Source organism: Elephas maximus, chromosome 14 (genome assembly GCF_024166365.1).
Source record: "Elephas maximus indicus isolate mEleMax1 chromosome 14, mEleMax1 primary haplotype, whole genome shotgun sequence".
Taxonomy (NCBI): Eukaryota; Metazoa; Chordata; class Mammalia; order Proboscidea; family Elephantidae; genus Elephas; species Elephas maximus.
The window spans coordinates 68,704,563-68,717,180 of NC_064832.1; the positions used below are offsets into that span (position 1 = coordinate 68,704,563).

At 39.2% G+C, this 12,618-nt stretch overlaps 1 protein-coding gene across 10 annotated transcripts in view; it reads left to right on the plus strand.

Moving 5' to 3' along the window:
* LMO7 (LIM domain 7) overlaps positions 1–12,618 on the plus strand; it is a 288,442-nt gene that overhangs the window by 206,411 nt on the left and 69,413 nt on the right. For all 10 annotated transcript variants that reach the window (XM_049852991.1, XM_049852992.1, XM_049852990.1 and 7 more), the window contains 2 exons: positions 4,875–4,905; positions 6,012–6,125. In XM_049852991.1, the coding sequence (XP_049708948.1) occupies positions 4,875–4,905; positions 6,012–6,125 (145 nt within the window). The remainder of the gene's footprint in view (positions 1–4,874; positions 4,906–6,011; positions 6,126–12,618) is intronic.

A 12,618-nucleotide genomic window follows, 5' to 3' on the forward strand; every position in this document is an offset into this window, starting at 1 on the left:
TGCTGAGTTAGATTTTATAAGTTAAAAAAATTATTCAACCAGTATTTGAGAGCATCTGTGTGCTAGGCAGGAGCTCTGGTAGTACAGCGGTTAAGAGCTCGGCTGCTAACCAAAAGGTCAGCAGTTCGAATCCACCAGCTGCTTCTTGGAAACCCTATGGTGCAGTTCTACCCTGTCCTATAGGGTCGCTGTGAGTTGGAATCTACTCAATGGCAGTGGGTTTTGGTGTGCTGGTCATTTTTAGACAAATACTATTTTTGTGTCTATCATGCGGTAGACTGTGTTTTAAGGTACTTGGGAAATGACAGTGAACAAAAAAATAAAAAATCTTTGGATTCTGGTGGAGGAGAGACACATAATAAATAAACAAATATAGAAGATAGTTATAAATGCAAAAATAAAGCAGGACCCTGAAAGAGTTGCTAGGCCTTCTACAGGGGCTCATGGAGGAGGGCCCATGAGGGGCCCGGGGAGCCCTTGTTAAGAAAGCAGAGAAGCATGAAGACAGACATCCCGTTGTTGCCCCTGAACATTTTGTGAAGAGTGCTTTCTCTCTTGCCAGGCTTCCTGCCTCTTGTTTCTTTAGCCTGAAGTTTGGACAGCAGGCAGAACCCTTGTCTGTTTAGTAAGTTTGTGAACAAAGGCTGATTGCTTCCCTCATCAATAAACAAACATTATCTGCAAAAAAAAAAAAAAAAAAAAAAAAGCAGGGATGAGAGACAGAGAATATTGGGTGGGCTGGTTACAATTTTAAGTATTGTGGCCCACCATGGCCTCACTGAGAAGCCTTTGTGGGTAGAATGATGGTGGCGTAGTGGTTAAGTGCTACAGCTGCTAACCGAAGTGCCGGCAGTTCGAATCTGTCAGGCGCTCTTTGGAAACTCTATGGGGCAGTTCTGCTCTTTCCTGTAGGGTCCCTATGAGTTGGAATCAACTCAATGGCCCTGTGTTTGGTTTTGTTTTTGGTTTGCCTTCAGAGGCTGACAGCCTAGTGATAACTGCTTTTGTTTTTCTTAATTATGGTAAAAAAATATATAACAAACATTTTGCAATTCAAAAAATTTTTACATGTATAATTCAGTGACATTATGGTCATCCTTTTCTAAATTATTCTACCATCATTAACAGAAACTCTGTACTCCCTAAGCAATGACTTCCCTTTCCCCTCTCCCTCCACCTCTGGTAAAAACCACTAATAAACTTTGCTGCCTCTATATTTGCCTATTTCATTTAAGTGGGATCATAAAATATTTGCCCTTTTGTGACTGATCTTTTTCACTCAGTATAATGTTTTCGGGGTTCAGCCATGCTATAACATGCTTCAGGACTTTGTTTCTCTTTATGGCTGGGTGGTATTCTGTTGTATGTATATAACCACTTTTGTTTATCCATTCATTGGTTGATTGACGTTTAGATCGTTTCCACCTTCTGGCTATTGTGAGTAATGCTACAGTGAACATTAGTGTACAGATAACTTTTTAATGGGCACTTCCTCATGAGGTTCTAAAAGAAAATCGAAACACACTGCTGTTGAGTCAGTTTCAACTCATAGAGACCTTATGGGACAGACCAGAACTTCCCCATAGGGTTTACAAGGTTGTGATCTTTACTGAAGTAGACTGCCACATCTTTCTTCTGTGGAGTGGCTGGTGGGCTTGAACCTCCAACCGTTTGGTTGCAGCCAAGCACTTTAACCACTGCGTTACCAGGGCTCCTACCATGAGGTTAGGGACTCCTAAGTACTTACATATACATTTCCTCCTAAACTATGGGACAGGGGACATTATCCCCAGTTTATCCAGGAGGAAAGTAAAGCTTTGAGAGTTAATTGCACAGATGAACATAACTAGCATGACCCAGATCAGACTCCAAAGCATGGTATTATATACTGTGTCAATGTTGAAACACTTGTTTTGTAGTAATTATCCGACTTTGGAGATAGGGCTGCCTTATTTTTGGTTCAGTGGGTTGTGCTGTAACTTGACTGGCTCCCAGAGTCTGTTGTGTGTTAGCGCGAGCTTTCTTTGTGCCCTCGCGCTTGTTCTATTTAAAGGATCTTGGGGTTGTGTGCTATGGCCACAGCGGGCAAAGGAGCCACCTGGTTGCTGAATTCCATGCAGTGGAACATGTTTGTTGTGTCAGAGAGTGAACTCTATTTACTCCAGTAAATCATTTACTACTTGAATTCCTGGCATTACATTTCAGTGACAGGACACTAATTTGACTGGTCTGTGTCTTGTTGTGTTCAAGAGCCTGCTATAAATGCTCATATTTAGAAGGGAATGTGAAGTGAGTGAAAGAATATAATGCCAAGGTCATTGGTTTGTTATGAGTGTTAGTCACAGAATAGGCTGTACCTTGTACTTCCAGTGATTGCCTTATCGTAATGGAAAGTAAAATGCGAATGAATGTGTTGGATTAGAAGCCTTCACAGAACCCGGGCTGTGGAAGTCAGGTCAGGGGTTCAAGAGAACACTGTTGTTCTTTCTGCCGTGAGTGTGCTTATGATAAAAGTGGGATACTGTTCGGTTTTTTTACTCTTCATTGGGTATTAATATCATGATGATTTTCATTCCAGTACATCTTATCATTTGGCACTGATATATATTTTTTGTGCTTTGACCAGTTTAATATTTGAAGTGTGTATGCTGTGCATTAATTTAGAAAGAGGACATACATATGTAATGTTATGTATTATTTTTCCTTGTCAGTTTTTAGTGATTCTTCCTCATTCACTACTTCCAAAATTAAGTGCTATTGATTTTTAGAAGATGATTTTCTTTTTACCCAAGAAATAAACTAGGGTTTGGGTACTTGGGCTATGGAATTTATTCTGTTCCTTTTCTTTGAAGTATAATACATGTATGAATAAATATACATATTCTAAATATACAATTCAAAGACTTTTTTTGAACACGCTTAAGTAACCAGCTTCCGAATCAAAAGTATAAGAGCTTATCTGCACCTGAAAAGCCCCCTCACTCTCTTCTAATCACTCCCGCCATCTCCTTTACCATTTATTTTTCAGATTTCTAGCAGCAAATATTTTGCCTTTTTTATACTTGACATGAATGGAACAATACAATCTGTATGCTTTTGTGTCTACTTCTTTTGCTTCACATCGTTTGTGAGATTGATCCACGTGGTTGCATGTAGCAGTAGGTTGTTCGCTCTTACTGTATGATATTTCATTGTGTGGCTGTTCCGCAATTTATCTGTCTATTCTACCGTTCAAGATGTATGTGCAACTTCCAACTTTTTGCTGTTGTGAATAGTGCTGCTGCAAACATTCTGGTGTATGTCTTTTGGTGAATATGTAAGCATTTCTGTTAGGTATATACTAGGAGAGGAATTACTGGGTCATAGGATATGTGTAAGGAGCCTTGGTGGCCCAGCGATTAAGCACTCCACTGCTAACCAAGAGGTCAGCAGTTCAAAACCACCAGTGGCTCCATGGGAGAAAAGGCCTGGCAATCTGCTCTTGTTTACAGCATAGGAAATCCTCTGGGGCATTTCTACTCTGTCCTGTAAGATTGCTATGAGTTGAAATCACCCCTGCACAGGATATGCATATTTTCAACTTGAACTGATGCTACCAAACAGGTAATTTAAATGATTGGGCCAATTTACATTTCCACTAGTAGTGTTGTGAGTTTTATTTTTGATATGCTCTTTTAGGGTGGGGAGGCATGTGCTGTTTTGAGGTTCATTTCAATTCATATTTGCTCCGTGGGAACGAATGGTCATAGCTACGTCACTGATTCTTTGAACGCTGAGTTAAATATTTATTCTTGCACGTATGTACATGTTCCTTGTCCCCTCTGTGGATATTTATATATGCATGTGTGTGCACACACATGTGCATAATGTGTCTATGTTATATACAACATATGTGTGTGTGTACTTTATTTTACAAAACTTGATATAATCCACAGTAGATACCCCTTGTATAGACTCCTGAGAGACTGGGAATCCACCTTAGAGTTCATCTAGTGCAAGCTTCTTTTGTCTCTGAAGTTGTACTGATGCTACTTGAGTGTCTCTAAAGACAGGAAGCACATTATTTCAGGGTGACCCATCCTTTGTTAAGGGGCCCTGGTAGGTTCAAACCCACCAGCTGCTCCACGGGAGAAAGATCTAGCAGTCTGCTTCTGTCAAGATAGCAGCCTTGGAAACCCTATGGGGCAGTTCTCCTCTATCTATAGGGTTCGCTGTGAGTCAGAATCAACTTGATGGCAACGGGTTTGGTTTTTTGGTTTAAGAAACTTGTGTTTCTTCAACATGAAGATGACGTCTGTCTCCTTTTGACTTCTGTAAATATCATGTCCTTTTAGAGGTGAGCAAGAAACCATGATTCTTGTAATAAAGTGAAATCTCTTCAGGCAGAGGTTTGCGACTATTTTCTAAGTTGTACTTTCCAACACCTGTGGGGTTGTGGTTCCTGAACAGTTTGTTCTGGTTAATTGGTTAATGGAGAAGAAAACACAGTACAAAGCTCCTTTTTTTTTTTTCTTTTCTTGTTTTCCAATTTTTCTGCCATGAACATACGTTAATTTTTTCCGTTTTTAAACAATGTTTAAACCCCAAAATAAAAAATTCAATTATTATATATTTAAATCAGACTGTAATGAATAAAATAATGAGAAAAAAAATCCTTGTTTTTTTTAATAGAAAACTGACCACTATACTTCATCTAATCCATGAATATGGAAAATTTCTTCTGATGGATAATACCTAGTCTAAGATTTCTGAACTTCCAGGTGATATTCATATTAATGGAGCCTTAGAATAAAAATGAGTTTTTTTAGTTAATAATTGATAAGTAAGGTTCATCGATCTTCGTTAATAGGCATTTCTTCTTTTTGTCTCTACAGGCAAGAAGAGACTGACAGAAGAGTGAAAAATGTAAGATATATTTTCTTTAATGGAACTTTAGAAATAGATTTTTACTTAACATATTCTATAATGTGATGATTTTAAAGATATCTGATATACTCTGAATCCTTTCTATAATTAAAGTTTTGCTAGAAACCAACGCGTCACAAACACTGTTGTTGTTGTTAGGTGCCATCATGTCACCTCTAGCTCATAGCAACCCCATGTTCAACAGAATGAAACCCTGCCCTGCCCTGCCCCGCCCCATCCTCACAATCGTTGCTATGTTTGAGCCCATTGTTGTAGTCACTGTGTCAGTCCATCTCGTTGAGGGTCTTTCTCTCTTTTGCTGACCCTCTACTTAACCATGCATGATGTCCTTTTCCAGGGACTGGTCACTCCTGTTAACATGTGAAAAGTAAGCAAGACAAAGTCTCACTATCCTCGCTTCTAAGGGACATCCAGGCTGTACTTCTTCTAAGACAAACACTAAATATATTTAAATATGGTTAAATATAGGTAAAACATATATTCTCTGACTTTGCTCAAGGAAGGTTGGTTAGATTTAGGAAGTGGATGGTTTGTATGTTTGTAAAGGCAAATGAACACATTTTACTTTTTTTTTTTTTTTCCTGCTAAGGAAGTAGTAGAAAACCATCACCAAAGCAGAAAAACACCAAATGTTTAATGACTCTGGGTAATTTCTCAAGTATAGACTTATATAATGTCTTTAGTATTCTGTAAGTAGAAGAATTTCTAAAAAAGATGACAGCTCAATATCCTTATCAAGGAAGCTGAGAATGGATGATTTGAGGTGTTCATTTTATAAGTGTGTTGTTAGAAAACATGTTGACTGGTTTCAATGTTTAATTTTTTTCCTTTCATAATTTTTCCTCTTCCTCATATTACTCTTAAAGTATATTAATACCTTTTGGTATCTGGGCTTTTGGTCTGAGAACTTGCTCAGACAGGGGATTCTAGGAAGAATAATTAAGAGTTTTAGTGATCCTTTTCCATAAATTAAAAAGAAGCCTTGTTTTCAACAATAGAATAATATGGGTTGTAGCTTAACTAGAGTGCTCACCTGCCTTTGAGATTGCAATGATCTTGTTGTTTCATGGGTTTTCTTTTTAAAGGTTTTGATAACATTGTACTGGCTGGGAAGAAAAGCACAAAGTAACCCCTACTATAGTGGTCCCTATCTGAACTTGAAAGCATTTGAGAACTTTTTAGGACAAGCTCTGACTAAGGTAAGGAAACTCTACCTGTATGACTATGACTACTATTACTCCTACTACTTCCTACCCCACCCCTTACCTCTTCTTCTCCGTTTTCTCCCCCTCACCCTTCCTTTCTCACCTATAAAAAATACATCAGCTCTGAGTGTCTTTCCTCCACTCTGAATTGGACTGTTACTCATTTATTGCTGTATATGCCACTGCCAAGGAGTGAGTGAATCTATTTCAGAGCTGTTGCTAGGGTGTAGAAATTTCTCTCTTAATTTTAGGTAAGTTGATGACATACTCATTTGCTTCCCTTCTCAGACAGTAAAGAGCCCTGTTGGCACAGTGGTTAGAGCTCAGCTGCTAACTGAAAGGTAGACAGTTTGAACCCACGAGCCACTCTATGGGAGAAGGATGTGGCAGTGGCAGTCTGCTTTGGTAAAGATTTACAGCCTTGGAAACCCTATGGGACAGTTCTGTTCTGTCCTTTAGGGTTGCTGTGAGTCAGAATCGACTTGATGGCAGTGGGTTTGGTTTGGGATAGACGCTTTATAAAATATATAATTTAACTATTTTCATCCTCATAGTGACACTAGGGTGTAATAGGGAGGTGCTTCCAGGGCTATTAAAATGTGTGAAAGTGACTCAGTTTCTTCATCTTAACATGCTGTTGATAACAAGTGCTCATATCTTTAATGCACACACTCCAGCATCCCCACCATTCTACCATACAGGTTCTATTTCCTAAAAAGCAGTGAATGCTGTTAGTGAAACTTGATAAGGTTTTTAGGTTAGAATCCTTTCTTTTATACACTTCATGTCCTGGAATCACCGTGACAGCCTTGAGGGCAGTTGTGGGCCAGAACAGACAGTGGTTCCGCTGAAGCTTCCTTCATAAGAGATCCAAACGGGAAAGTTAACTTCTCTATGAGGCAGTTATCCAGGGCATTGACAGGGCCCAGAAGAAAATAAGTGGTCAAAATAATTTACTACCATCAAATTAATAGTACTTGCTTTGGGGTTTTTGGTGATGACTAAATGATACAGTATCATAAGACATTTAGCATTAGTCCTTGGCATTCTAAGAGTACAGGAAATGCTAGTTACCATGATTGGAAGATAGAAATTTTGGGCCAGGATAAAAATGATCACCTTGCCTTAAATCTGGCCTGGTCTTTAATGGTTTCACCTGAATCCAGCCACATACATTATAGAGAGATGGGATTATAGAGCCTAGAAGGTTAGAATTTTTTTTTTTTAATTGTAAGGAGTTGGTAGCGCTGTACTCAAATTTCTTGAATCGGTTAAATCAGGTAATAGTTGAGATGTTAACAGGCCACAAGCATTATCCTAGGTGCTGGAAAAACTCACACACAAGACAAAGGACCCATCCTCATGGAACACAGTTGTCTGATGGAGACAGAGGAGATACGTCACTGTGGTACAGGAGGGGTGAACTCTAATGGAGGGCTGTCAGGAGGCTTTGGGCACAAAGAGAGCCTTGCCTTCCAGTGATTTTCATCTAAGAATGCATTCGGTTAAAACCAGTGTGGGACCTTGGCTCATTTATTAGTGCTTCCTTTACAGCTTTTGGTCTTTTATTGTGACATAGTCTGTGTCAGATTGAAAATCCTGTTAGACTGTTATGGGTAGGAATGTTTCATTAAAGGCTATTTCCTTTTACCAGTGGCAAAATCAGAGAGGGTAAAGTTGATTTTTTGATAGATAAAACTGTAGCTGTGGTTCCAATATTCCTGTATTATGGAGTGGGAATGGCCTTAAGAGGCATGTGAACATATAATCTGTTATTAGAAATATTTTGTATCATTTCTATTAAAATCAAAATAAATTTAAATAGATAGTGCTTAATGGCCAATTCAAATGACCAGTTTCTAAAAAATAATTGAGGTAATCTGTTGCCCCTCAGCCATAAGTTGGAGATGACTTACTCTAGGTATGACTTTTCAGGATGAAGTCCTCCTTGAAAACCAAGCACCAGGTTCTTTTGTAATTGAGGTGCCCCATCATCAATAACTTTAACATTTATCAGATCAAAAATCATCTCACTATGTGTTGAAAATGCCAAAGCTTTGACAAGAAAGATGTATCTAAGAGCCGGAATGGATCTAAAGCTTTACTTTAATTTTTTTTTTCTTACCTTTTTATTTTTGAGAAGCATTTTGATGGTACCAGCACTAGGCCCAGCCTCCCCATCTGCTTGGAAATAGCAGGATACAATGTAGGCGCCTGCAGCTTCACGACAGAATTTCAGCTCTGACGCCAGAGCGTCTGGCATCTAAAGCAGCTGAAATCTCACTTAAATCCCGTACACCTTGTTGGCACTTCTAACACTTGTCAAATAATTCACCGATGAATTGACAGATCCAGTGTTAGTTAAAAGTATGCTCGATATAGCTGATATTTGAGAAGTCCAAAATGCCTGCTAATTATTCATTCTGAGCATTCTTTTTTTATCAACTTTTCCTTATGTTGAAAATATTCTTAATTAAAAGTTGAAAGAACAGTATAATGAATTCACAGTTATGTACCATCTGTCTCAATTATTAAAAAATTTTCTGTTTGCTTTGTCTATGTATCCATCCATCCATTTATGTTTTTGCTTAGCCATTTTAAGATAAGTTGCACATTATCACGATAACTCACCGTTCAGTACTTCAACATGCATTGCCTAAGACTATTCTTCTATATGGCCACCATGTCTGTTTTACCTAAGAGAATTTATAAATATTCCTCATTATCGTCTAATAAAAAACCAAACCCAAACCAGTTGCTATCTAGTCAGTTTTGACTCACAGGGACCCCTTGTATTACAGGATAAGCTGAGCTCCATGGGGTTTTCTTGGCTGTACTCTTTACAGAAGCAGGTTATCACGGTTTTCTCTGCAGCGCTGCTGGATAGGTTTGAACTGCCAACCTTTTGGTTAGTAGCTGAGAGCAAACAGTTTGCGCCATTTAGGGATCTTGTCATCTAATATTCAGTCCATATTCAAATTTCTCAATTGTCTCCTAAATATCTTTTGTAGCTGTTTTTATTTGAACAGTAATTTAATCAAGATTTACATATTGATTTTATTAAGAATTCCTAGATCCTTTAAATTGTCTCTGTGTTAGTAAGCTTACCTGAAAAAAAATTCCTGACTTTTTACTGTAATGACAAAATACCCTCACCATGTTTAAAAAAGTATATATATGTGTGTGTGTATATATATATAGTTATAGATATTAATTGATTACTGTGTGTTAGGACTATGTTAAGGGCTGTCTTAGTTACTTAGTGCTGCTATAACAGGAATACTACAAGCGGATGACTTTAACAAAGAGAAATTTATTCTCTCACAGTTTAGGAGGCTAGAAGTCCAAATTTAGGGTGCCAGCTCTAGGAAAAGGCTTTCTCTTTCTGTTGGCTCTGGGGGACAGTCCCTGTTTCCTTTCAACATCTGTGGGCCCAGTGTTCCTTGGAGATCTGCATATGTCTTGGCATCAGTCTTCCCCTGCATCTAGGAAGTTCCCAGTGCAGGGACTCCAGGTCAAAGGACATGCTACATTGCCAGCTCTTCTTTCTTGGTGGTAGTCAAGTCACTGTCTCTCTGCTGGCTTCTCTCTCTTTTTATCTCTTATAAGATAAAAGATGATGCAGGCACCACACCCCAAGAAAATTCCCCTTACATTGGATCAGGGTGTTGCATCCCACCCTACTCCTGCCTCATTAACCCAAGGCATACATTAGGAATTATAATACATAGTACAATTACATCAGATCATGAAATAGTACAACCATTTAATGCTAGGAATCATGGCCTAACCAAGTTGACACGTATTTTGGAGGGACATAATTCAGCCCATCACAAGGGCTGTATAACTTTTACCTGAACCCTAATTTAAAAAATGTTCAATTATAGTGTTTTGCCTTTAACTTTAATCTAAAATGAAACCAGACCCATTGCTGTAGAGCAGATTTTGACTCACAGTGACCCCATGGGACAGAGTAGGACTGCTCCATAAGGTTTCCAGGGAGTGACTGGTGGTTTCAAACTGCCGACCTTTTGGTTACCAGGTGAGCTCTTAACCACTGCACTACCAGAGCTCCTTAACTTTCCTAGAGGAGTGTTAATTAAAAAATCCTTAATTTGAGTAAATTCTGTGTAGTCTGAAATTGATCAAACATGCAGTCAAGATGCATTGATAATTACTGGCAATTGGAATGCGAGAGTTGGAAACAAAGAAGGAGGATCAGTTGTTGGAAAATTTGGCCTTGGTAATAGAAACAATGCCGCAGATCGAATGGTAGAATTTTGCAAGACCAACGACTTCTTCATTGCAAATACCTTGTTTCACCACATAAACGGCATCTATACACATGGACCTCGCCAGATGGAACACACAGAAATCAAATTGACTACATCTGTGGAAAGAGACAATGGAAAAGCTCAATATCATCAGTTAGAACAAGGCCAGGGGCCAACTGTGGAACAGAACATCAATTGCTCAATATGCAAGTTCAAACCGAAACTGAAGAAAATCAGAGCAAGTCCACGAGAGCCAAAATATGACCTTGAGTATATCCCACCTGAATTTAGAGATCATCTCAAGAATAGATTTGACGCATCGAACACTAGTGACCAAAGACCAGAGTAGTTGTGGAATGACATCAAGGACATCATCCATGAAGAAAGCAAGAGGTCACTGAAAAGACAGGAAAGAAAGAAAAGACCAAGGTGGATGTCAGAGGAGACTCTGAAACTTGTTCTTGAGCGTTGAGCAGCTAAAGCAAAAGGAAGAATTGATGAAGTAAAAGAACTGAACAGAGGATTTCAAAGGGCCTCTCGAGAAGACAAAATAAAGTATTATAATGACATGTGCAAAGAGCTGGAGATGGAAAACCAAAAGGCAAGAACACGTTTGGCGTTTCTCAAGCTGAAAGAACTGAAGAAAAAATTCAAGCCTCAAGTTGCAATAGTGAAGGATTCCATGGGGAAAATACTAAACGATGCAGGAAGCATCAAAAGAAGATGGAAGGAATACACAGAGTCATTATACCAAAAAGAATTAGTCGATATTGAACCATTTCAAGAGGTGGCATATGATCAGGAACTGATGCTACTGAAGGAAGAAGTCTAAGCTGCTCTGAAGGCATTGGCGAAAAACAAGGCTCCAGGAATTGATGGAATATCAATTGAGATGTTTCAACAAACAGATGCAGCGCTGGAGATGCTCACTTGTCTGTGCCAAGAAATATGGAAGACAGCTTCCTGGCCAACTGACTGGAAGAGGTCCATATTTATCCCTATTCCCAAGAAAGATGATCTAACCGAATGTGGAAATTATAGAACAATATCATGAATATCACGCACAAGCAAAATTTTGCTGAAGATCATTCAAAAAGAGCTGCAGCAGTGTATCAACAGGTAACTGCCAGAAATTCAGGCCGGTTTCAGAAGAGGATGTGGAACCAGGAATATCATTGATGATATCAGATGGATCCTGGCTGAAACCAGAGAATACCAGAAGGATGATTACCTGTGTTTTGTTGACTATGCAAAGGCATTCGACTGTGTGGCTCATAACAAACTATGGATACCACTGCAAAGAATGGGAATTCCTGAACACTTAATTGTGCTCATGAGGAACCTTTGCATAGATCAAGAGGCAGTTGTTCAGACAGAACAAGGGGATACTGATTGGTTTAAAGTCAGGAAAGGTGTGCATCAGGGTTGTGCTCTTTCACCATACCTATTTAATCTGTATGCTGAACAAATAATCCGAGAAGCTGGACTATATGAAGAAGAAAGGGGCATCAGGATTGGGGGAAGACTCGTTAACAACCTGTGTTATGCAGATGGCACAACCTTGCTTGCTGAAAGTGAAGAGGACTTGAAGCAGTTACTCATGAAGATCAAAGACCACAGCCTTCAGTATGGATTACACCTCAACATAAAGAAAACAAAATCCTCACAACTGGACCAGTGAGCAACATCATGATAAATGGAGAAAAGATTGACGTTGTCAAGGATTTCATTTTACTTGGATCCACAATTAACTGCCATGGAAGCAGCAGTCAAGAAATCAAAAGACTCATTGCATTGGGCAAATCTGCTGCAAAGGACCTCTTCAAAGTGTTGAAGAGCAAAGATGTCACCCTGAAGACTTAAGGTGCGCCTGACCCAGGCCATGGTATTTTCAATCACATATGCATGTGAAAGGTGGACAGTGAATAAGGAAGACCAAAGAAGAGTTGATGCCTTTGAATTGTGGTGTAGGTGAAGAATATTGAATACACCATGGACTGCCAAAAGAACGAACAAACCTGTCTTAGAAGAAGTGCAGCCAGAATGCTCCTTAGAGGCAAGGATGGCGAGACTGCGTCTTACATACTTTGGACATGTTGTCAGGAGGGATCAGTCCCTGGAGAAGGACATCATGCTTGGCAGAGTACAGGGTCAGCGGAAAAGAGGAAGACCCTCAGTGAGGTGGATTGACACAGTGGCTGCAACAATGAGCT